General features: G+C 35.6%; 1 protein-coding gene across 1 annotated transcript; it reads right to left on the bottom strand.

Moving 5' to 3' along the window:
• Positions 1–7,528: 7,528 nt before the first annotated feature.
• Positions 7,529–22,994, bottom strand: LOC140449965 (glucose dehydrogenase [FAD, quinone]-like). The gene is given in 7 exon segments (XM_072543381.1): positions 7,529–8,166; positions 10,421–10,829; positions 10,831–11,264; positions 17,496–17,711; positions 18,945–19,075; positions 20,183–20,228; positions 22,871–22,994. Coding segments are annotated over 7 exon segments (1,977 nt in total). The 5' UTR covers positions 22,974–22,994.
• Between the last annotated feature and the right edge of the window lie 2,871 nt (positions 22,995–25,865).

The following is a 25,865-nucleotide window of genomic DNA, read 5'->3' as shown; positions in this document are numbered from 1 at the left end:
AATACGTAAATACGGTATTAGGGAAAACACTCTTAATCTATTTAGATCATGCCTAATAAATAGAAAACAGACAGTTTGTCTTAATTAACAGCTATTCTGAGTTTAACATTGTTGAATATGGGACTCAAGGTTCGATATTAGGACCCACTTTGTTTCTTATTTACCTGAACGATTTATTTCACTACACTTTTCCTATAAAATGTGTTTGCTTCGCAGAAAATACGGGTCTCATTAATACTGATATTAATCAGTATAATTTAAAAATTAAAATAGATAGTGATACCCAGAAAGCAAAAAACTGGTTTGTACATAATGGGCTAAAGCTAAATGAAGAGAAAACTCAGAAATTGATTTTTAGTTCCGATTGGAAGTATATCTCAAGAAATAGTGTTAAAGGAAATGAGAATGCTGACCACGCAGCAAATGAAGCACGTCGCTCTGAGCTTACAGATGAAAAGACCAAATGTTTCAAGATATAATAATTGAAATTAAAAAGTTATCTACCTCAATGTGGCAAAATCAATGGAACAGGTCCACTACCCAACTAAAGTCCATTCAACCAAACATTTTAGGACCTAGAATTTTTACTACGGAAAGAAAATCGAAGACCATCATTAGAAGGTTTAGAATTGGGCACACCCACGGATATCTGGTGGTTCCCGAAGAGCCTCCAAACTGCCAATATTGCAACTCCCGTCTAAGTGTACACCATATACTTGTGGAATGTAACCAGTACGCAGCAGCACGGATCAAACATGGTATCCACGGAAGTTTATGTGATATCTTAAAATCCAAAAACAATATGTCTAATGTGATAGAGTTCCTTAAAAACTGTAAATTATATCACCTGTTGTAATTGTATCACCTATCTATATTTCAATTTTGTAATCATCCGCTAGTTTTTTATTTCCTGTTTTTTTAGATATCAATGTAACTTAAATTTATTGTTTTCTGTAATACAGTTCCTCGTGTCAATGGCCACAGCAGCCGAGACATGTAATTTGAAATAAAAAAAAAGAAATAGTGTTAAACTATTGGGAATCTTTCTAGAGGATCATTTGGATTGGAGTGCTCATACAGATTTCTTAAGTTCTAGATTTGCTACAAGTATATTGTAGTATTTTTATTAAACCTAATTTATTGTCTTTATATATTATCAAAGGTTCTATTTATAACACTTACAAATTTATTAAAGTCTTTATTACTAATTTATTTCACGATATTTATTTATATTTATTTCCGCGTACAATTATATTTTCGGACTCAAACTAACTCGATATTCAAAAACTAACTCTCCCTTAAATAAAAGGTCTCTATATTTATACTAAACAACCGTTAGACTAGAATTCCGGCGATTCCCTTCGAACAGAAGAGAAGGTCACCCGGATTGGTTTTTCATTCGACCTGCTTCTGGAAACTTCGAATCGTAGGAGACCCGTCAGATATTAGCTGGGGTTTCTGCCGGCTGGTGTATGATCTAGAAAAGACTTGAATGAGGAAGGATGTTTACACTTTAGATTATATGTTTTATTATTTATCGTAACAATATTTTTAATACGCAACTTAGTTTATGCGATTCCTAAAAGTAACCTTAGAATGTGCTACTTTGCACTATTCCATAACCATTTACAGTACAGAATAACTATATGGGGTAATTCTTCTCACGCAGATCGAATTTTTAAACTACAAAAAAGAGTAGTGAGGATACTTGCAAGAGCAGAGTATAGGACACACTGTAAACCTTTATTTCTGGATTTAGGTATTATGCCACTACCTTCACTCTATATATATGAGACGCTGATTGAAATTCATGCCAATAAAGGTAAGTTTAACATAAACTCCAACTTCCATGATCACGATACAAGATCTAGAGATGCTATTTGAGCACAACGTTTTAGGTTGACAAAGAGCATAAAAAATTCGACTGATGTTGGTTTGTATAACTTTTTGCCAGACGAAGGAAAAAATCTTCACTTGTTATCGGTTAAGCTTCAAATCAAATCACACTTTGTGAAACATTGTTTCTATTCAAAAACGGAGTACTTAAGTACAGCTTTTACAGTACCTGGCCAAATTATTAGGCCAAGTATTCAAAATTTGCATTTTTTTAAATTAATAATTTTTGTCAACAGTAATGTTATTATTTTTCCGGGTGGCAACACCGCCTTATCCGCCATTTCTAGACAGCATTGCCTCCTGTCAAATAGTGTGCATTTTATTACCTCAAATACTGTCTGTGGACATTTGAATTCTAATCGGTTTTGACCTAAAATTTTATTGTAGAGGTGAGTGTTTTATCCTTTTTTTTTATTATTTTTTAGATTATAAATATATGCAGTGATGTTATTGGTATAATTAAGGGTATTATATATTTTAGACGAGTAGGTCAGGTATTTGGACTCCTAAAAGCTGGACAAATGTCTCAAAATGAAATAGCAGCAATGGTAGAAGTACCAAGAAGTTCTGTAAGAAGTAAAATTGCGTCTGGAGTCAGTCAAACTGTAAGGGTCACAGTGGAAGACCTCGTGTGACTACTCCTAGGACTGATCGCAAAATAAGAGATATTTGCTTAGTAAACAGAAAGAAACCAATGCGAATGCTTACCTAGGAGATAAGAGATGAAGGAATTTGTGTTTCAGAAAGAACAGTTCATCGAAGACTTATCGAAAACTGGTACCTTTTTATAAACTTTTACATCCTTAAAGAGAAGAAGGAAAATCTGCATACAGACACCTGTGACTCACACAGGTAGTGTTGGGTTCCTAATACCCTAGCGAAGCTGTGCCAGGGCGATATGCCCAAGGAATTTAGACTTTTGACATCTCGTCCCGTCACCACTCCAAGACGGTCGGCGTCCAACTAAAATCCTCTCCTCTATCACACCAGACATCAAGATGAAAGGGCCGGTTAAGACAAACATCTCTCCTGATGCCCTGCTATCGCCCGATTCCCATTCTTTCTCCAACACATTCATCGAGGAAACTACACCCACATGAACCACCAAGGACTTTCAACCCCCTGCCTTAGCGAGGCTGCCATCTCTCTCGCGTCGTCTGTCTCTCATTTACTCTTATTTAGGCCTGCGACAGTCCGAACCCCACCAAGGTGCTCCTCGCTTGTTTAAGAATTCTGTTGCAAGTTCCCTCTCCTCTCGTTCTTTTGAAGAGAGCAGCTCCCTGATAAATTTGTGGATCCGTGTCCACCACCACTCATCCGTCATCATTTTCTTCACCATTTCTCTCACGGAATCAAACATTCTGCAGTTACACTCTCTTACAAACATCTCTCTTTCATCCGCCCAACGCTCACACTCCAACATCGTGTGTGTCACAGTATCCAAAAAACCACAGTAAAGGCACTGATCGTACTGAGCCCTCCTAAACCCTGAAAAGGTAGCTGCGGAAGCAGCCATGGCCTGTGAGCATTTGCGTTAGATAATAATCCAGCTGCCTATGCCGACAGTCCACCCAGCTTCGAAGGTTCGGGATTAGTGACTTCGTCCACTCCACCACATCACGTGTTGCCTCCCACTCCTGTTGCCACTGACCAATTGAGACTAATCTCTAGGCCAGTCCTATCTCATATCTTATCTCGTAGTCCGCCCCCTACGACTGTGAATCCTTGCCCTTTCACCTGCCAGCACATGTAAAGGAACACAGTCGGTGATAACCCACAGAGCGGCAGCTGACACAGTTCTGTAGGCACATGCTACCCGCAGCAGACTAGTTCTGTCCACGCGTACGAAAACTGGTACCTAGGACTGGTACTAGAACTGGTAGCTAGGACACCAGCTCGAAAGTCAAGGCTTACTCCAGCTATAATAAAGAAACGTTTCGAATGGGCACAAAAAACTGGACAGTGGAAGACTGGAAAAAGGTATATTTGTGTTGTTTTGCTTGAATATCAATATAAAAAACTAAAAAAACATGAGCATTTCTAAAAATTTTGTTGATTTCAGGTCTGCTTCTCGGACGAATCCGTTTTTCAAGTTTTGACAGAAAAAACAAAGTTTGTTCGGAGACGTCCCAACGAGAAATACAAGCCCGGCTGCATTGTGCTTACCACCAAACACCCACCGTTACTCATGGTCTGGTCTGTGGTATCCGGCAAAGGTACAGGCCGTCTCTACGTGGTGGAAAACACGACGAGACAAGACCAGTACCGGAAAATACTCGAGATGAGACTTTTGCCACAGCTGCAGGAATGGTTTCCTGGAGAAGAGGAACCCATATTTATGCACGATGGTGCTCCTTGCCACAAGGCTAATAGTATTTCAACTTATTTAAAACCAAAAAAAATTTAAGTTCTTGACTGGCCAGGTAATTCGCCTGATATGAACGCTATTGAGAATGGGTGGGAACTACTGAAAAGGGAGATTGCGAAAAAAACATTACTAATAAAAGGGAGTTACTTGAAAGGCTCATATATGAGTGAAATCATAATCCTTATCTGTAGGAAACTATTAAATCTTGTATCGAGAGCAAGTTCAAGCTCTTTTAGCAGCCAAAGGCGGACATACAAAATATTAAATTTATCCGTACTTTGTAAAGATTATACTTTTTTAATAAATCACAGTTTTTTGTTAACTTTTTTAGTACAGCTTAATTACCTTCTTCTTATGGTGCCGTGCACCTATAGTGCGTTGGCGAATTATCTTAAGGTCAGACGTCTGTTTTTGCGGCATGCAAAAGTTCGCCAGTGTTAGTTACGCCTGTCCAGTTCTTTATATTTCGCAGCCACGACATTTGTTTGCGACCTACTCCTCTCTTGCCCTCAATCTTTCCTTGGATAATTAGTTAAGGGATTGTGTATTTTTCCTCTCTCAGGATGTGGCCCAGGTATCCAATCTTTCGTGCCTTGATCAAGCTGAGCAATTCTCTCTCAGTATTTGCTCTTCTTAGGACTTCCTCGTTTCTCACCCTATCTGTCCATGGTATGCGGAACATTCTTCGCAAGGTCCACATTTCGAAGGCTTCCAACTTGTTAATGGAAGATATTTTCAACGTCCATGTCTCCATGCCGTATAACAATATGGACCATACATAGCACTTAACCATTCTGTAACGGAGATTGAAGGAAACTCTTGCCCTCAATCTTTCCTTGGATAATTAGTTAAGGGATTGTGTATTTTTCCTCTCTCAGGATGTGGCCCAGGTATCCAATCTTTCGTGCCTTGATCAAGCTGAGCAATTCTCTCTCAGTATTTGCTCTTCTTAGGACTTCCTCGTTTCTCACCCTATCTGTCCATGGTATGCGGAACATTCTTCGCAAGGTCCACATTTCGAAGGCTTCCAACTTGTTAATGGAAGATATTTTCAACGTCCATGTCTCCATGCCGTATAACAATATGACCATACATAGCACTTAACCATTCTGTAACGGAGATTGAAGGAAACATTGCGGTTACAAAGTAGCGGTTTAAATTTAAGAAAAGCTTGTCTTGCTTGTTCGGTACGGCATTTTATTTCTTGTTGAGGATCCCATTGGTCATTCACCATCATTCCCAAGTATTTGAATGTTTTCACTTGCTCGATTGGAGCATTATCTACGTGCAGTTGTACTCTGAAAAATGCGCCCTTTCTTATTTTGTTTTTCCAGCATTTATCTTCAGGCCATATGTTTTTCCTGTGGTGTTTATTTTATTTAGTATCAACTGCATATCATGTTCGTTATCTGTGATTATTGCGGTGTCGTCAGCGTAACGAATGTTATTTATTTGGTACCCGTTGACCTTTATACCACAATCAGTGCCTTCAAGTGCCTCTGCAAAAACATTCTCCACATAGAGGTTGAACAGCATAGGAGACAAAATACACCCCTGTCGCACCCCTCGTAAAATTTCGAATTCCTCTGTGTTTGTTGATTTGTTCAGCCTCACACGTGCCTTTTGATTCCAATAGAGATTCTGGATAACTCTTATATCTTTCTCATCAATATCAGCATTGTGTAGCATTTTTATTATTTCATCGTGTTTTACGGTGTCAAAAGCTTTTTCGTAGTCGAGGAATGTGATGACTATATCTTTTCGTTGGTCCATACAGTTTTGTACCAGGGTATTCAAGCAGAATGATGCTTCGCGCGTCCCGAGTCCCTTCTTGAAACCAAATTGTGTCTCGCCGCTCAGCTCTTCTAGTTTTCTGAACATTCTTGTGTTGAGTATGCGAAGAAATATTTTAAGTAAATGACTCATCAAGCTAATCAGTCTGTGGTCCTTGCACCTTGTCGCTCTTTGTGATTTAGGGATCATTATGAAGGTTGAACAAAGCCAATCCGTTGGAATGTGGCCGGTGTCATATATGGCATTGAAGATTGTTACCAGAGTGTCGATGTTGTTTTAGGGCTCCCGTAGTAATGCCATCCGGTCCAGGGGCCTTGCCCAGTTTTACTATTTTTATAGCGTACTCCACCTCGGCGCGAATAATCGGAGGACCGGACAAAGTTTCTGTAGATAGGTTAGTAGTTGGCAGATTCGGTCTGTTGTCTGCAAAGAGGGACGAAGCATAATCTGTCCAGATTTTAGCTAGTTCTTCCTGGGTATTTACGTAGTCGCCTTGATCATTTTTCAGGTTTGTCTCGTGGTGTTTCTTGTATATATTCGAAATTTCTTTAACCTTTTTGTGTAGTCCAAAGCTGTCCCCTTTTTCTTGTAGTGATTCTAATTCTTCACAACGCTCTTTCATCCAGATTTCCTTTGCGGTTTTAATTTTTGCTCTTATCGTACGTCGAGTTTCATTGTATTTACGTTGGTTCTGATGTATTTTGTACTGTCGGCGCTGCTCCATTAGCTCAAGTATCTCTTCCTTAATTACCTAAGAGTTGATATTTACAAAAAAAGAACAAAATAGTAATTTTTTTCAAATATATTCATAGTCATGAGAGAAATAACAATAGTAAATATCATATAGTAAATTTTTCCTTGCTTGGCCTAATAATGTAGCCAGGTACTGCACACAAGAGTACTAGTTTGGTCAGAGTATTTGCCTAATATGATGATATTTCATGTTTTTATATTTTTATTTAGTGTGTTTGTCGTTTCTTAAATTGTTAATATTAAATATCTGTTTGAAATTCACAAAAATTTTATATGTATGTATGTAAATTGTCACTATTCCTTTGACTTTTAAAAACAAAACTATTTTTGTATATTGACTAAACAAATTCTATTCTATTCATATAATAACCTCAATATATAAACAAGTACCAGAGTTGTGGTTAGTTTACAACCAAAGTTTACACAATAAACTATTCAGGAAAAATCGTTGATGCTCCTTTTTTTTGGTTAGAAAATTGACAAGTTAATTTTTTCAATATTAATTTTTATAATTTGTTATTTTTTTTTATATTTATGTTTTGGATTCAATAAATTGTGTTATGTAATGTACTCGATTCTTAGAGTTCTTAGGGACTCTTTTCTAATCCCTTCCCTACTTTGCAAGTATCTAATGTAGTATTGTCTAAATATTTTTGAACTCTACATAAACTATCATTATAAAAAAACTACTAAAGAGTTAAGTAAATATATTTACTATTATGTATAATATAAATATTGATTCTTAATAAAATCCGACACCATTTCTGCCACTAAAGCAATGGGAGCCATAGGATGACCTGCTAAAGTAAAAGGAAAGACACTTCCATCTACAACTCTCAACCCCTGTACGCCGTGAACTCTACATTCGGAATCTACCACGTCTCCCAGATGTGGATTTGGACCCATGGGCGTGGTACCTACAGGATGATAAAGATTCATCGTCATCTGTCGAATGGCGCAGAACCAATAGTCCCTGGATTGGTACACGTATTGGCTACAAGCTCGTAAAGGTCCTCCCTGTAATTTTGTATCGATACTGCGCATCGCTTTGGTTCTGGCTAAACGCATCATGATGAGTATACCTTCGTGGATTCGTCGCAGGTCTCTGTTGCCGGGATCTGATAAAAACCTGTTGTCGATTAGTGGATAATCAAAGGGGTTTTTGCTTCTTAGTCGGACCGTCCCTATAGAATTTGAATGAAGAGAAACTATGTAGAGTACGAAAGATCGAGTTCGGTCGATGTACTTCCAAACATCTTCGTAGGTCTGGTTGGTCAACCTGAACGCTCTTTGGGATAGATCATTTGTAGCGTTTGATGGAATGAACATTATTTCTATATCTGGATAGCCAGTACCTACAAATATTTCGTATATAACTTATAGATATTTTATTATTTGCCTTAAGGAAATTTTCTACAGAAACGGTGAAAGCAAGCTCAATAAGTTATGTATCGTTAACTTCAGTGATAAAGCTTTATGGAGGAACTGACATCACACAATTAATAAATAAAGAAGAAAATATTGATTACATTGAAGAAAATCTTTTCAAAATAGATATAGTTGTAAAAAGTGTAAAAACTTGTTTGTTTAAGAATCATCAAAGTAATGAGATCGTGTTGCACTTTAGCCTTAGGCGTAATGCTAGACCGTTCTACTATTTCTTTATGTATATGATCTAGGAAAAAAGCTCTAGGAAAAAAGCTCTAGAAAGAGACGTGATGATCTAAATGCAAGCTACACTTTAGATTTATGAATGCGATAACTTATGAGCAAGTACTAAGTTGGCACCAGAAAAATTGGACAAAAATTAACTGGCAAAGTACCTGCTAAATTTAGCGTACGTCACATGTGAAAGAAAGGTTTGGCAAAAATTATAATAAATATAACAGGTACTTATGGGATTAAATCCATGAAAAATATTAAGAACTATTCTGCTCACTTCCAGAAAACATCCTATAATAGGTCTAATATACCATAACATCTCTATAACAGCTTAAAACAGCTTATAATCGAACTGAAAGGGCTTGGAGCATGTATAAAACAGATTCGCAAAGGCATAAAACAATTTATAACATATATAAAACAGCTTAAAACAAATTTGTAACAGCTTTAACATATTTAAAATAGCTCAGAATATAATACAACAGCCTAGAACTGATCTAAAACAGATTTTAACTTAGAATATAGCTCAGAAATGATAAAGAACAGTTTAGACTGGGTATAAAATATCTTATAATAGGTCTAATATACCATAACATCTCTTGAACAGCTTAAAACAGATTAAAACATCTTATAATCAAGCGAAAAGAGCTTGGAATATATATAAAACAGGTTCGCACAGGTATAAAACAGTCTATAACATATCTAAAGCAACTTAAAACAGATCTGTAACAGCTTTAACATACTTAAAATAGCTCAGAACAGTATATAACATTCTAAAACTGGCCTAAAACAGCTTTAACTTGGAAAACTGTTCGGAAATGATTTAGAACCAACTTAGATTAGGTATAAAACATCTTATAATACGTCTAGTATACCATAACATCTCTAGAACGGTTAAAACAGATCAAAACAACTTATAATCGCTCTAAAAGACCTTGGAACATATATAAAACAGGTTCGCACAGTAATAAAACAGTTTATAACATGTTTAAAGCAGCTTAAAACAGATCTGTAACAGCTTTAACATGTCTAAAATAGCTCACAACAGTATGTAACAGTCTATAACTGGCCTAAAACAGCTTATAATAAGTGTAGTTTACCATAATATCTCTATAACAACTTAAAATAGATCAAAACAGCTTATAATCGATCTAAAAGAGCATGTAACATATATAAAACCGGTTACAACAGGTACAAAACAATTTATAACATATCTAAAGCAGCTTAAAACAGATCTGTTACAGCTTAAAATAGCTCAGAACAGTATAAAAGAGCCTAGAACTGGTCTAAAACAGTTTATATTAGGCTTAAAACCTTTTGAAATATATCAACAACAGCTTAAAAGAGGTTTAAGATAGCTCAGAATGATGTAGAAGAATTTAGCACAGATCTAAAACAGTTTTTAACAGGTCTTAAGCAGTTTAGAATAGATCTATACAAGCTTAGAGCGGGTTTAATATAGCGGAAAGTATAAAATAGCTTAACACCTTAAATAGTCTAAAATAGGTTACAACTGGCCTAACGGAAACGGAAACTAGTCTAAAACAGCTCAGAAGAGGACTAAAACAGCTTATAATACGTCTAAACCAGGTCAGAATAGATCTAGAACAGCTTATCAAACGTTTTGTTGTAGTATAAAAAAAACATTGTTCTAGATATGCTCTAAGCTATTTCAGACCTGTTTCCATAAAGACGAGTCTGCGCTAATTCCCTAAGTGGTCGAAAAATGAGCCGAATCGACTATGGATTTTTATTGGGAATTAACAGTTTATAAAAATTTAAATGCTAAAATTAGAAAAAGATAGATAAAGATAGAGAAATAGGGGACTACAGATACTGCAACAGCAATAAAAATATCAAAAAGGAGAAACAGAAATCAAAAAAATAAAAGAGGAAGTGCTAAAGCTATCACATTAATGTTACTAAGAAAATTATCAGAACACTTACCTCTGGTATACTGTGATTCATAAAAAGCCACTCCTTGATTATTCCCTGGGGCTGCTAACGGTCCTACTCCTTTCAAAAATTGTCCAACATAATTCTCCAGCGGCACAATAGGTTCTGTGTAATTGGTACTAAAGGTCAAGCCATAAAAACAAGCATGATCTCGAAGAGTACTACCCACAGCTAAGTCTTGAATTACTGGTATATTTAAGGCATTTAAGTGGTCTTTCGGTCCAATCCCTGATAACATAAGGAGCTGTGGAGTTTGGAAAGTTCCGGCGCTAACTATCACTTCTTTGGAAGCTTTAGCGATGAAATTTTGACCTTTATGAGTAAAAGTAACACCTCTAGCTACTTTGTACTCGTCTATAAGTATTCTAGTAACATAGCTATAAGTTAAAACACGTAAATTATTTTCTCTTTAGAGCAGGTAATACAAAAGCAGTTCCAGCATCCTCAGTTCGTCCATTTCGAGTATTAATTTGAGCAGGGGAAGCTCCTAGTCCTGTACCAGCATTGTAATCACCTATCGGTAAACCTAATTCTTCGTGGGCTTCCAACCACGCTTCTAATTGTGGACTTCTGGGTAGATGGTATTCGACATTGAGTAATCCTTGATACCCGTGGATCGGTGTGTTTACTGGTGCTCGTCTATCTCTGTAGTTAAATTTCTCCGTTCTTTTAAACACCGGTAAAACATTTTTGTAGGACCATCTAGGATCTTCTACCTGATGGGCCCATCGATCGAAGTCTAGACTGGATCCTCTGGAGTAGACCAAGCCGTTTACTAAGGTAGTTCCTCCTATTCCGCGTCCTCGCGCCATTGCACATGTGTTATCAACCATGCCTGTAGATCAAGAGGATTTTAGATTAAAAAGTTATTTAGATTTTTTTTTATTAACATTTAAGATTTTTACAATCTGTTTTGCAGTGAAAACAATAAGTAAAATTTTTTGTCTTTACATGACAGAGAGATGTAAGGTCCAGTGACCAAATCATCACGACACAAATTGGCTTTTTACCGGTAGGATGCGCACATACACTAATACGCGAGCACTAAAAGCGGCACTGATCACAATGGCTGGGTGCTGTTGAAGGCGTAACTCCCACTGCTGCAGGCTCTGTCGCTGTGAGTCATATGTCCAAATGGGTTTTATTATTGTATTGTATATCAGCAGCTTGTTGTCAATCGATAGGTGAGAGTTTTTTCCCAACATCCAGTAAAGTTTTCTGTATAAAATTCCCAATTGAAGCCTTTTCGTCCATATATGTTTGGTCCAAGTTAGACGTTTGTCAAGGTGAATAACTAAGTATTTTACGTCATGCTTTTGGGGCAAAGGATGTCCATTGAGGTTAACTTGTGGACATGTACCTCTTCTTAGAGTGAATGTAATTTGTGTAGATTTTGAAGGGGTTTACTCTAATTCTCCAGAGTTTAAAGCCATTCATTTGTTTTGTTCAGATGTAGTTGCAGTCTCTCTGATGCTATTATTGGGTTGCTATGAGAGGCCAAGAAAGCAGTATCATCTGCGAATGTTGCAAGCGTTAGGTTATTGCTTATTGGCAAGTCAGCCGTATATATCAGGTACAGAATCGGTCCAAGCACACTACCCTGATGTACACCAGATAGGATGGGGTAGAGTTTTGTATAGGCTTCACTATATTTTACCAGATATCTCCTTTCTGTAAGGTATGATTGAAGCAGTTTAAAGTAAGGGTAAGGTAAATTTTTCTTTAATTTGTACAGAAGTCCTGTATGCCACACCTTGTCAAAAGCTTGAGAGGCGTCTAAAAGGCTGCAGTACAATATTGCTTGTTCTCGAGACTACTTCTTATTGTTGTGTATAGTGAACTTGTTCTATTATACCATGTTGGTTACGAAAACCGAATTGATGGTCAGGTATGAGACACTTTTCGTCCAATATTGGTTTGATTTTTCGTAGTAGAAGTTTTTCGAAGATCTTAGAGATGACTGGGAGTAGACTAATCGGTCGGTATGAGTTGACATATTTTGGATCTTTACCAGGTTTTTGAATGAGTATAATCTGTGCCACTTTCCATTGCAGAGGGAAGTAATGCAGACTAAGCATAGCATTGAAGATCATAGTTATTTAGATAAAATAGTTTTTTCTAAGCTAAGGGTAAACAATCTGGAATAACGGATAGATTTCTCTGTTATCTAGTCACACTGTTTGTCCGATCCGATATCTAAACACTGTAAATATTATTGTATATTTGATTATAGATCATCAATAGAAGATCATTAAGAGGAAACACTGGATGACAGACCGAACGCTGCAACTTCTCGAAGAGCGAAGGAGAATCAAATTTCTCATATATCAAAACGACAGCAACAAAAACGAATTAGCAAGGTTAAATAGAGAAATTAAAAGAGCATGTAGGGATGATAAAAATAAACATATAAATGGAGAATGCAAAGAACTAGAGAGACATGCAAACCGGTATGAATCTAATGAGCTATATAACAAAGTCCTATAGCTATCCAGGGAATTTAAACCAATCACACAAACAATAATGGATCAAAACCAACATATCGATAACCTAATGCTGACAGATCGTAACCCACAAAAAATTGAAAATTCATATTTTTGTGTCAAAGGCAACCAACCGTGCATCCCTATATGCTGTTAAATTTTCGTAACCTAAATAAAATAGTAAGGTGGCCATTCCCGCGATTTCTAACAAGTCCTAACCCGCTCGCGTTGTTTGTTTACTTCCAACTCATCTTATCCCACAGTGTAGCTTGAATGGCAAAGCGTGTTGGTAGTAATTCGTTTGACGTTTTGGGATAAAAACAAGACAAAACAGTCAAGAATGTTAGGAAGGGAATATACTGGTTATAGAAGGCTACAAAACATTGTGAAACATGATATTCATTCTACGCCCTGAACGTAAAATGAAGCCAGCCTGTGTCTCGAAGTTTTGCGCTACCGCGCCGACTCGCTTTTGCCAAACAATATCAGAAAACTTAAGAAAAGAAATATTTTTAAAATTTTGGGAAATGTCCTGGAACAAAAAAGGATTTTCTTCGCTCATATGGTTATATACAAGGAGAAAAAAAGATGTTATGTAGATGGACCTTCCAGGCGAAGTGGTACCTACGAATACTTTCTGACAGTAAAAGGTGATAAATTACAAGTCTGCAAATTGATGTTTCTTAACACACTAGGAGTAGGAGAAAAGATGGTACAGAACTGGGTAAGTGCGGAACGAAAAGATGGATTTCTAGAAAGTTGTCACATGATGCAAACAAGGATCAAAGAAAAAAGAGAGTCTACACCAAAAGCAAAACAGAACATTTTGCGAGTACAGAATTTACGAGAGTCTCTGAACAGCCTGCTTAAAATAGAGAGCCACTATTGCCGCATGTCTACTGGAAAGTTATACCTGGAACATAATTTCAAATCGAAATCTGAAGTATATAATCTTTATAAAGAACAATGTAAAGACAGGGAGGTACCGTTATCAAATTGTAAATTCTCTACAGAATTTGACAAAATGAATTTAGCCTTGTTTAAACCTCGCAAGGACCAATGTGATATATGTTCATCTTACAAGATGAAAACCTATACGCATCCCACATTAGAGCAAAAGACCTAGCACGCGTCGAAAAAGAAACCGATAAAACCAGAGCCATCTATAAAGGAATTTACTGTTTTGTCGTTGATGTGCAGGCAGTCAAATTGTGTCCAGTGTTACAGGCTAGTTCTTTGTACTATAAAACAAAGATACAAGTACATAACTTTACAGTATATAACTTGGAAAACCATCGTAGCATGAATTTCGTTTGGAATGAGACTGAGGCAGACCTTGATTGATCTGTATTCACTACGTGTTTAATAAAACATCTAGAACAATATTTGACCTTTGAAAAGAAAAATGTTATAATATTCTCGGACGGCTGTGGTTATCAGAATAGGAATGTCGTCCTTGCGAATGGTTTATCGGTTTTAGCTTCCAAATATGAAGTCGAGATTGAGCAAAAATTTCTAGAAAGAGGCCACACTCAGATGGAGTGTGACTCTACCCACAGTCTAATTGAACGAAGACTAAAAAATCGGCAAATATTCCTACCCTCAGACTATATTTCGGTAATATCAGAAGCCAGGAAGAATCCTGCACCTTTGGAAGTATCCTATCTCACCCACACTTTTTTTCTAAACTACAATGACTCTAAAAACTTTCGCTACAGCTCAATTCGTCCAGGTAAATCAAAAGGAGATTTGAAGGTAACAGATCTTAGAGGCTTAAAATACCTACCAAATGGGGATATATTATACAAAGTGGCCCATGATCAAAAATATGAACTCCTTCCTCAGAGAAAGAACACCGTCAATCACGATTTGGTTTACGATCAACTTTATTCGAATAGATTAAAAATAACCACAAAAAAATGGAAGGACCTTCAAGATCGAAAGTCTGTATTACCTGCAGATGTGCACTACTTCTATGATACGCTGCCTCACGAAGACTTAATCACCAAAGACAATAACAAAGACCAAAAAAAGAAAGCCAAGGTTTAAACTTATTATTTAGTTATTTTTATTTTAATTATTCCTAAAAATGTTAACTGTAACGTTGTTTAAATGGTATTCGCTTAGTTTGCTACATTTTACTTAAAGTAAACACACATTTGTATCTGTTTTTATTTGAAATTAATAAAAATAAAAAAATAAGGATTATGATTTAAAATGACGTAAACCACACTTTTATGAGAACACCTTGAGTTATAATAACTTACTACATTTTCTAAGAGTTCGATATACTCGTAAGCCGCCATGACGTTGGTTACAATATGTCGTATCCCTTAGTACCCTTATCAAAATTAAACAAATTTATATTTTTACAATAAACTCACTTAGTAGCCATTACATAATTATTTATTTAAGAAAACATTACACAAGCAATCTTTTATAATTATGCTATACAGTTTTTTGTGCCTCTTGTAAAATTTTCTAAAATTGGGTTACGACCTATCAGCATTAGGGTATCGATATTATAATTTAAGAGAAAGGGATTGCGGAGGTATGGAGAAAATATTGTCAAAGTCTATATGCAGATGATCCCCAGAATGCAAATCACGACGAGTTCACTGCAGAGAGAGAACCAAACATTCTAAATTGAGAGGTAGAAAAAGCAATCAAAAAGTTAAAAAATAGAAAATCTCCTGGCGCAGACCAGATCACCGCAAAAGTTTTAAAAGAGACTGGAGATGTTGGAATAAATGTTATGCATATGATCTGCAAAAAGATTTGGGAAACTGGAGAGTGGCCCAACGACTGGACAACATCCACTTTCATCCCTATATTCAAAAAAGGAACTCAGCTAGATTGCAGCAACTACAGAACGGTAACCCTAATATCTTTCGTCCAGTAGTAATCTATATCTGTCATCTGTCTGTCCTTCTTCATTTACATTTTGATTCCTTAGCCTGTTGGTGATGTCTCTCACCTATTGCACATTCCATTTTTTGTATCCATTTTATTTATTTAATAACTTCAAATTTTATAATATACTGCATGATCGGAGCAGCAGCCACTTTCTGTGACTTGCTGTTGCATGGAGTAATTTTCCGATTTATTTCGCAAGCTTTAAATGTTGACCCACGCGTAAAGAACCGTTTACTGAACTGTATTTGTCACCGTATCTTTTGTAATATTGTATATAATAAGAGCCCTTCCCACCTTCTTCTTCATGTACCATGTCCTTTCAGAACGTTGGTTGCCATACCAATCTCGCAAGTTCTTCAACCACGAGGTTCTTCTTCGTCCTGCACTGCGTTTGCCTGCTCGTTTTCCTTGCATGATATTTTGTAGCAACTTATATTTGGGACCTCCCATTACATGTCCAAAATACTCCAGCTTTCTCTGCTTGATGCTTTTTATGATCTCAGTAGTCTTGCTGAGACGTTCTAGTATTCTGGAGTTTCGAATCTTCTCCACCCAGGAAACTTTTAAAATTCTTCTATAGCACCACATTTCGAAAGCCTCAAGGCGATTTAGATCGACTTTATTCACAGTCCAGGAGTCGACACCATAAAGTAAGTCCGAGAACACGTAGCAGCGAAGTAGGCGGATCCTCAATGCCAATTTTAGGTCTCTGTTACATAACACCTTGGACATCCTTCTAAAAGCCGCTCTAGCCTGCTCTATCCTAGATCTAACTTCGCCGTAACTTTCTGCGTTACAATTTAATTGCTGTCCAAGGTAAACGATTTTATCAACTTGCTCAAGTTTGGTATTATTACGAGTATTTTGGTTTTCCGTATGTTCAGATCCAGACCTGCCTCCCTACAACTCTCAACGACACTATCAAGTGTCAGATCTAGTGTTTGCAGATCTTCTTGACTAGAAGCTATACTGTATCGTCCGCATATCGCAAATTTTTCCCACCACACATCCCTATAGATATGATACTTAGGTTATAGATTTGAAGCTTAAATTAAAACAATAACAAAATGTCCCGATTTTTATTTTTGTGTTATACTCAATTTGAAAATTATTGATACCTCAGTTAACGCTTGCTTATTTACATTTTTTGTTGTATTGTATTGGAAGTTTGTCGAAACTATTATAATTTTAATTAATTCTTATACAAACGGACACGAAGAAACCGATGTTTATAATTTTTCTACTTTGAATAGTCCTTTACAAAGATCGCTGTAATCTTCTGCAACGAAAACTGTGCTCTTCTACATTTCCAAATCTAGTATAACACAGTAAAAATCTACATAAAAAAGAATCTGGTGAAATTTTTAACGTTATGAGTATAAATATAAAAGAGCTTATAAAAATCTCTTTTATAGTTAGTAAACTAATCATAGTACAAATACAAGGTCAAATAAATATTAAATATAAGCAAATAGTAATTATTTTGTCGTAAAAACGTATAAGTGTATTATGAATTAAATATGCGCTCACTTGACCTTCCTTGACCTTGCATAAATGTAAACAGTGATATATTTAAAATATCAGTAAAACCCATAACATAAAAAATGTAAATGAAGATTATTTAAAAAGTTTTGTACGGTTAAAAACCCATAAATCTCTTTTCTCACCTAAACAAGCAGTTTTTTGTGGAACGCTAACGAATCCCCAATTGTATTTCGTATATTCTACTTCGAAATACATATTAGGAATGTCTGTCACATTATTTCCGTATCCACCGGCCTCTATTAGTAATATTTTCCAGTCTTCAACTTCAGACAATCTATTGGCTACGAGGCTGCCGGCTGCTCCAGCTCCAATTATGATAAAGTCGAAATAACCGATATCTAAAAAGACAAAAACGTTGATAAATATACTGATGTCCAAAAAACAGGCAACACCTAGAAAAGCAAATATTTTTTAATTCATTTATGAAAGTATACATTCTAATATTCTTATTATTTGATAACATTATAAACAAATTTGCAACATCATTTTCGCCAAAAGTTAATAATGAGTGGTTCCTTCTTGACTCTTCCATATTCTTCTTATGACATGCCACAGGTCTTCTAAGCTGACTATGACGTGGCATTTGATTTAGATTTCGACCTACCATATTCCACATATGTTCGATTGGTGACAAATCAGCTGATCTTGATGGCCACTCCAAAGTCTCTATACCAGATTCTTCTATCAACTCCATGGTTTCCCGGGCAATGATGTCTTGAGTTATTATGTTGAAAGATCGCATTTGGAATGGTTTGTAGGTAGAGCTATAAAACCGGTTGCAGTACTTTACCAACATGTGGAGCTGTCAGAGTACGGTTAATAAGAACTAGAGGTAATCTGCTTCCCAAACATATAGCATTCCATATCATAATGCTTGGTGGTGGCTTCATATTTCTAGAGGCACTGGAAGAGTACAACGATGGCATCAAGATTAATGGTGTACCAATAAGTAATTTTCGATATGCAGATGATACTGTTATACTGGCCGATAACATCGAAGATTTACAGATGATGCTAAATAGAGTAAATACAACTGGCAACCAATTTGGACTGAAGATCAATAGAAAGAAAACTAAATTTATGGTGATCAGTAAAAAGAACATTCAACATATCGACCTGAATAGACGTAGAGATTAAGATCCGAATTGAAATAGCAAGATCCAAATTCATCAAAATGAGAAAGTTCTTAAGCAACCGCCACCTAAGCGTTAACCTCCGATGGCGCGCCACGAAATGCTACGTACTCTCTACGGTCATCATTGGACCACCTCCTCACCATCTCCTTATACCAGCTTTGTACATTATGGTTTAGCCTTAACGCCAATGTTTTTAGTATGCCATATTGTATTATTTAGATCTCTAGCTATTTTTCTTCCCCACTTTGTTTGTTCTCTTACTTTTGCTTCAACATTTAAGGCAATAGCCTGATAGTTCTATTCCTAGGTATTTAAACCTCATCTCTTGCTGGATAATCGATCCATTCACCTCGAGTTTACATCTTACAAATAGAAAAACTGAAATAAATCTGATATAAAAAGAATTAAAGGGCTTAAAAATTATTGTATAAATACCTTTAACAAAATTCTCGTACGACCTATATTCTTCTGCATTTGTAGGTAACTGATAAGTCTGTCCTTGATTCCGAACATCCGTTATTAAATTCGTCAGAAAAGCTACATCTTCATCTTTGTTACTTGGTGATCTAAAATGAAATTTAAACACAAAATGTTACAAACTGTGATGGCATTTTCAAATGAGATTGATATCAAAACTAATATTTAGCTCTGGAGCATATGCTGGACGAAAAAGGCAAATACCAGTAGGTAACAGGCACGCGAAAACGTTCCAGAAATTTTTGACAAAATTGTGTAAATCTGAAATTCTAAAATTTCAATGAATGTCGGCATAATCACTAACAGACAAATGTATCTAAGAAATTTAACAAGGATATCTAACACATTCTCTTCTTTAATTTCTTTTTTGTGCTAAAATAAATTCTTGTATGGTTCTGATTTGACAATATATACGGTCTATACAATTTGAAATGAATGATCTGCCTTTTCTCTTTTAATCTTTGTCATGTACACTGTCGTTCTTTTTCCTCTCTCATACTCTTTTGTCTTTTTCGTCAAAATCTTCCAAGTCAAACTAACTCTCTTCCGTTATATTATTTTCTTTTTTCATCTACAATCACTGGCACTTCTTAAACGTCCAAACAACTTTAAACTTTTCTCCTTCTTTTTATATGTCAATATTTCTTCTTGTATTGATGTTCTTTGTATTGTCTCTTCGTTTCTTGTTCTGTCCATACTGATTACTTGTTGCAACTATTTCTCTTGAATCTTTGTTGTAACTATTCCATTTGTTTTTCTTGTTTATTATCTAATCTTCATTTGATACTGATGTCCACAATGCTGTTATTGTTCTCTATATCCGTTGTTTTGTTAATTTCCTTTTGTGTTAACGCTTTTTCGATACTGTAAACCTCAGTTACTATTTCGTTATTATATTATCACCCATCAATAAATATTCTACCTTGTAAAATATGGAACCGAAAATAGACTCAAAGAGAGAAAGCACAGTCCTTAAGCAAACTTGCCACTGTGCACAATAGCAGTGTACTAATCAGTAAATAGTGTAGAACTGAAGTGATCTGGAGGCTCGGTAAACTGAGACCTCGGAAGCCCTGATGAAGACTTGGGAGAGGAAGTCGAAAGCTCAGGATAATCAAGTTCGGTGCGGTTAAGTCCAGAAGCTAGGTGAGTTTAATATTAATTTTTCCACTAATGTTATATTATTTTTAACTTACTTCTTTATGTTAAAATCTTGCAACTTAAGAAAATCATTAGATTCATCTGAAAAAAAACATACATGTTATAAAATTGAACCCATATATAATGAAAGTGTAAAAGGCGAAAAACACAGAGAAAATGGGACGTAGATAAATTGAAAGAGAAAAAATTAAGAAGAAGATTTGTACAAGAAAACTCTGTAAATACAGAGATGCAGTTTACATAGCAACAAATGAAGGAACAGTGGAAAAAAATTAAACAAGGAATACACAATGCAGCAGGAAGAGAAAGTGGTTGACAGAATACAAAATAAAAGAACAAATAGAAGTTTAGTTGACAAACTAAACAGAAGAAACATGATCCAAGTCTTACAAGAGAGTAATATACCAAATAAAATTATAAGAATGATAGAATTAACAATGCGAGATTCTCAAGGAATAATAGACACCTTAAGAGATAGAACAGAAAAAATGGAGTATTTTTTTTTTTTTTTTTTTTATATGGCTTCGGCAGTTTGCCATACAGCCAGTTACATGATCTTTTAATCTCATTAGGTACAGTAAAAAGTTTTTGTTATTTGCAATCGAATAGACTAAAATAGATAAAAATATATAACATACACAGGAGAACTAGGCCACGGTAAATAGGATTAAACATATAAAGGAGAGAAAACAAAGGTAAAAAGTAAAAACCAGACATTTTTTTTAACTAAAGAAAAATATTACATTTGGTCAAAAAATCGATTATGCAATCGTAAATTAATCTATTTTGAGTCGCTAGGGCAGATAAAACGTTAAACGGAGATTTACCGGTAATACGAACTATATTATTATATAATAAGGTGGAAAAAAAATGGAGTAAGACAAGGAGATGCGCCCTCAACGGTACTATTTATTCTGTCACAAGATAATTTGCGCTTTCGGCAAACTAGTATATATCTTGAAAAACACCTCCATTCCTGTAAACTTAAAGAAAAAAGTGTGTAACACATGCATACTACCCGTTTGTACCTACGGCTTGGAGACAGTAGCCCTTACCAAAAAATTCTGCTAAAAAGATAGAAACAACGCAAAGAGCAATGGAACGAATTATGCCTGGAATATCACTGAAAGACAAGATTAGAAACACCGAAACACCGAAAGACGTGGAACGAAGATTAGGGATATTGTGGAAGAAATTACAAAAATGAAATGGCGCTGGGCGGGTCACGTAGCCCGATATAATGACAACAGGTGGACATGGAGAACTCTAGAATGGACACCAAGGACGACAACAAGAAGTTTGGGAAGACCTCAAAAAAGATGGGTAGATGACATAAGAGCAGTGGCAGGCAAACAGTGGATTAGATTGGCGCAAGATAGAGAAAGATGGAAGCAATTGGGAGAGATCTACATTCAGGAGTGGATGGAAAATGGTTGACAAAGAGAAAAGAGAGAGACAAGATAATAAAAAAGCTGTCTAAAGCAGGAACTATAAACAAGAATACAGTAAAAATAATAGGATATGCGGACGATATAACCATAGTAGCAACAGATAAAAAGGTATTAAAGAAAACCTTCCAAGAAATAGAAAACGAAGTCAAAACAAAATACATAAACGTAAGCAAAAAAAAAGAAGACACAAATGACATAACTGAGAAAAGATACACACAGTTTTGAAGAAGTTGAAACATTCAAATATTTGGGAACTAGTCAACAGAAGAAATGAAAGTGTAGATATAAAAAGAAGAATTCAAGCGAAAAATACAGCTTTTTATAGAAATAAAAAAATTGCCCATATTTCCAAAATCAAAGAAGAATACATGGAATTCCAGACGACTTCAAATCCATCTTGACAGATAAAAATTTAAATGTATTAAGTTATTTAAAAGATATAAAATTGTATTATACTATTTAATGTACATAATCGTATTAAAACTATTGTGTTTGTCATCCCACTAATAACGCTGCGTGGTTGATGTGGTATAAGTGTTTTAAATAAAAAAAAATGTTCAAGGGATAAGAAGGTAAGCCTAACACAAAAATGAAAATCTGTAACCATTATTTTTGCTTACCACATTGGGATCATTATAGGAGGTTAAAAATTGGGGACAGAAATTACGGGGTTAGAGATAGGGTAAGCAAAACAAACCGAAACGTTTGCGAAACGGCTACTCAGGGTTTTTTTGGAGAGCTGGGTCGTAGATAAGTGAATGACAAGGAGACTGGAATGAGGTAACTACAAAAATGAAATAAAAGGGGTACTTACATGAATCTCCTGGACAAATACAATACAAGAAGGTTCTTAAGCTATTTAAAATAAGGACGCCGCTTAGAAGAATCTTCCTGCTGGGTGGAAGAAAAGCTTTTCTTTCTTGTGGAAGAAAATTTTTAAAATAATAGCAACAAAAATATAATTTTAAATAGAAAAATAATTCTTCAACATATTAGATGATCTAAGAAAAGTTGAGTATCATAAGAAGTACCTTGAACTTATTTCTAGAGGATATGGTGACGGAAACAAATAATAAATTTGTTTTGCAATGAATGGATGAAAAGCGATTGGGCAAATACAAAATTAGAATACAAAAGGAAGAAAAAGTGTAAGACGCTGCATGGAAAGATACAAATAACAATCTGAAATGAAGGAAAAGAAGAAATTCTGTTAATTTCCTAAAACATAATTACTATAAATGCAAAAATAAAAAAAAAATAGAAAAACATTACCGAAAAAATTATCCCAATCGCGGAATTCCTGCTCAAATTCCTTAAATTCGTTACCAAAATTCGTAAAATCACCTAACCAATCTGCGGTCACTTCAATCAACATAACTTTTAGAACGGTCCAAAGAAAAACAGCTGCAATTGTCTTGCACATTATAACGAATGCAAGTTTGTTATTATCGCACTTCTTTATTGCAGTTAGTTGCAATTCATTTTAAATGCGGTTTGATGGATTTATCACAAGAAATACTAGATGGTTATAGGTAGATTGTTCAGTGGCGAAGATAAAAAGCAGAAAAAGGATTTGGTTTATTGTATCTTCAGGTGCAATATGTCGCTTGCAGAACACACAAATCCACAGATTTAGAAACGCGAAAGAAAACATATATATTTTTTTTTATTTTAAATTAAAGTGTCTCAGCCCATTGACACTGGTATAAGTTTATTACAATATGTTTATGATTACATACATATACAATCTGTTTATATACAAGTTAGGATACATTAACAACATCTTAGTATAATTACACTAAGTAGTAAAGGTGACAGTCTTTAAAGAAACGAATTATGGCACGGTACATGTTTGTAGAACCAAGTAGATCACGTCAATTATTTTGAAAGTTGTAGTAGTCTCTTTGAGGTTTGTAGTCGACACATTCTAGTAATATGTGCTGGACTGTTAAGGACTCATTACAATGTTCACAGCGAGGATGGTTTTCAGAAGACATCAGATATCCATGAGTAAGACGAGTGTGACCTATTCTGAGCCTTCTGATAATAATATTGTCTTTTCTGCTCATTTGAGGCATGGTGATGGAGGTAACAGTTGGTTGAATTGTGCGTAGTTTTGTATTTTGCACGTTCCAGTGTGTTTACCAAGTGCTTAGTACGTTGTTCTTGATAGTGGCCTTTAGGTCTTGGTGTGAAGTTGTATGTTTTCCATATTTTCCATAGTAACTATCATCTGGATGGTATCCAACTATTTAACAAATGCTTAAACAAAGTATTCCTGATGATTTAAATGTTGGATACATCAGCTCAATTAAATATTCAAGAAAAGGGATAAACGCAAATGCTCTAATTATAGGGGAATAACTGTTCAGTGATCAGCTCAGTCAGAAGGTTGTACGGTAGAATAATAAAAGAAAGAATAGAATCAGAATACGAAGAAATAGAAGAACAAAATGGATTTCGTGCAGGAAGATCGTGCACTGATGATATATTCGTATTCGTATATTCGTTCTGCAGCAGGTAATCGAAAAACAGAAGGCAAGAAATCTATCTACCTACCTATTGTTTCTAGATTTAGAATGGCATACGATACGGAACCTTTGAAAAACTGTTTCAAACATTAACGAAAGTAGGTCTCAGTAGAGAGTATGTAGATGCTATCGCAAATATATACAAAAATGCAAGAAGTGTCGGTAAAGAAGGAAACTTTATATCTGAATCATTTCCAATAACAAAGAGGCTAAAATAGAGCAAAATAAGAACATGAAAGTTTTGAAGAGGAGCGTACAAAAGGGGAAAATAGAAATTAACAAACTGAGAAACAGCACTGGAGAAGAAACAACGAACAGAGATGAAATATTAAGAATAGTCGAAGAGTTCTACACAGAGTTATATAGATCAAGTAAAAAAGATAAGAATACGGAACCTCCAATTACACTAAAAACTGGGGTATTAAACCAAGGATCAGATTTAATGCCCGATATAACAAAATCAGAAATCAAAGAAGCCCTGAAGAAAATAAAAAATAATCGAACCCCGGGTGAAGATGGAATAGTACCAGAAGCACTAAAAATTGGAGGGGATGTATTACTTGAAAAAATTAAACAACTTTTCAATATCTGCCTTCACAGCGCCAATATTCCAACAGACTGGAACAACGCTACTATGATTCTATTACACAAAGCAGGAGACAAAGCAAATTTAGAGAATTACAGACCGATTAGCCTCCTCAACCATATAGAAGTTGTTTACGCGAATACTAGTTAAGAGAATGGAAAGAAAATTAGAGACTTATCAACCAAGGGAACAGGCAGGATTCCGAAAAAGTTACGGAACAAATGACCATCTACAAAGTATAAAAACCCTAATAGAGAAAGCAGTGGAATACAATAAACCTCTAGTTCTAATATTTATCGATTTTCACAAAGCCTTTGACACAGTTGAGCTAAGCAAAATATTACAGGCGCTTAAATAATGCAGGCTAGATTATAGATATACTAAATTATTATACAAAATATACCTGCAGGCAACAACCACTGTCAGATTACATACTAACAGTAATCACATAAAAATGGAACGGGGGGTTAGACAAGGAGACTCAATGTCACCTAAACTTTTTAATACGGTGCTAGAACATGCTTTTAAAAATTTGGATTGGATGACAAAGGGAATAAAAATAGATGGATAATATCTAAACAACTTACGTTTCGCCGATGATATACTTATAATAGCTGAAGATCTAGGTATGGCAAGAGAGATGGTACAGGAACTCGTTGTGGCTACAGAAAGTGTAGGTTTAAATATAAATATCTCGAAAACAAAAATCATGACCAATTTGGTACAAAACCAGAACATCAGTATTGGTGGGAAAAAAATAGAACTCGTAGATAGATATAAATACCTGGGACATGAAATTATGATTGGCAGGGATAACCAGACTCATGAACTGAAGAGAAGAATCGGCCTTGGGTGGGCAGCATTTGGAAAACTGAGAGAAACTTTTAAAAGTGAGCTGCCCACATGCCTAAAGAGAAAGGTATTTGATCAGTGCGTCCTCCCAGTCTTGACGTACGGAGCAGAAACACTTACCTTAACAAAAGCAGCAGCTACCAAACTGAGAGTCACGCAGAGAAGAATGGAGCGGTCCATGTTAGGAATAACTCTGCGAGACAGAATAACCAACGAAGACATCAGGAACCGGAGTGACTGACATCATCGAGAAGATAGCCAGACTAAAATGGAGATGGGCAGGACACATAGCCAGAAT

This window comes from Diabrotica undecimpunctata, chromosome 9, assembly GCF_040954645.1.
Source record: "Diabrotica undecimpunctata isolate CICGRU chromosome 9, icDiaUnde3, whole genome shotgun sequence".
NCBI lineage: Eukaryota > Metazoa > Arthropoda > Insecta > Coleoptera > Chrysomelidae > Diabrotica > Diabrotica undecimpunctata.
Note: the sequence above shows the minus strand (reverse complement) of the source record. Positions and strands in the feature narration are given on the sequence as shown.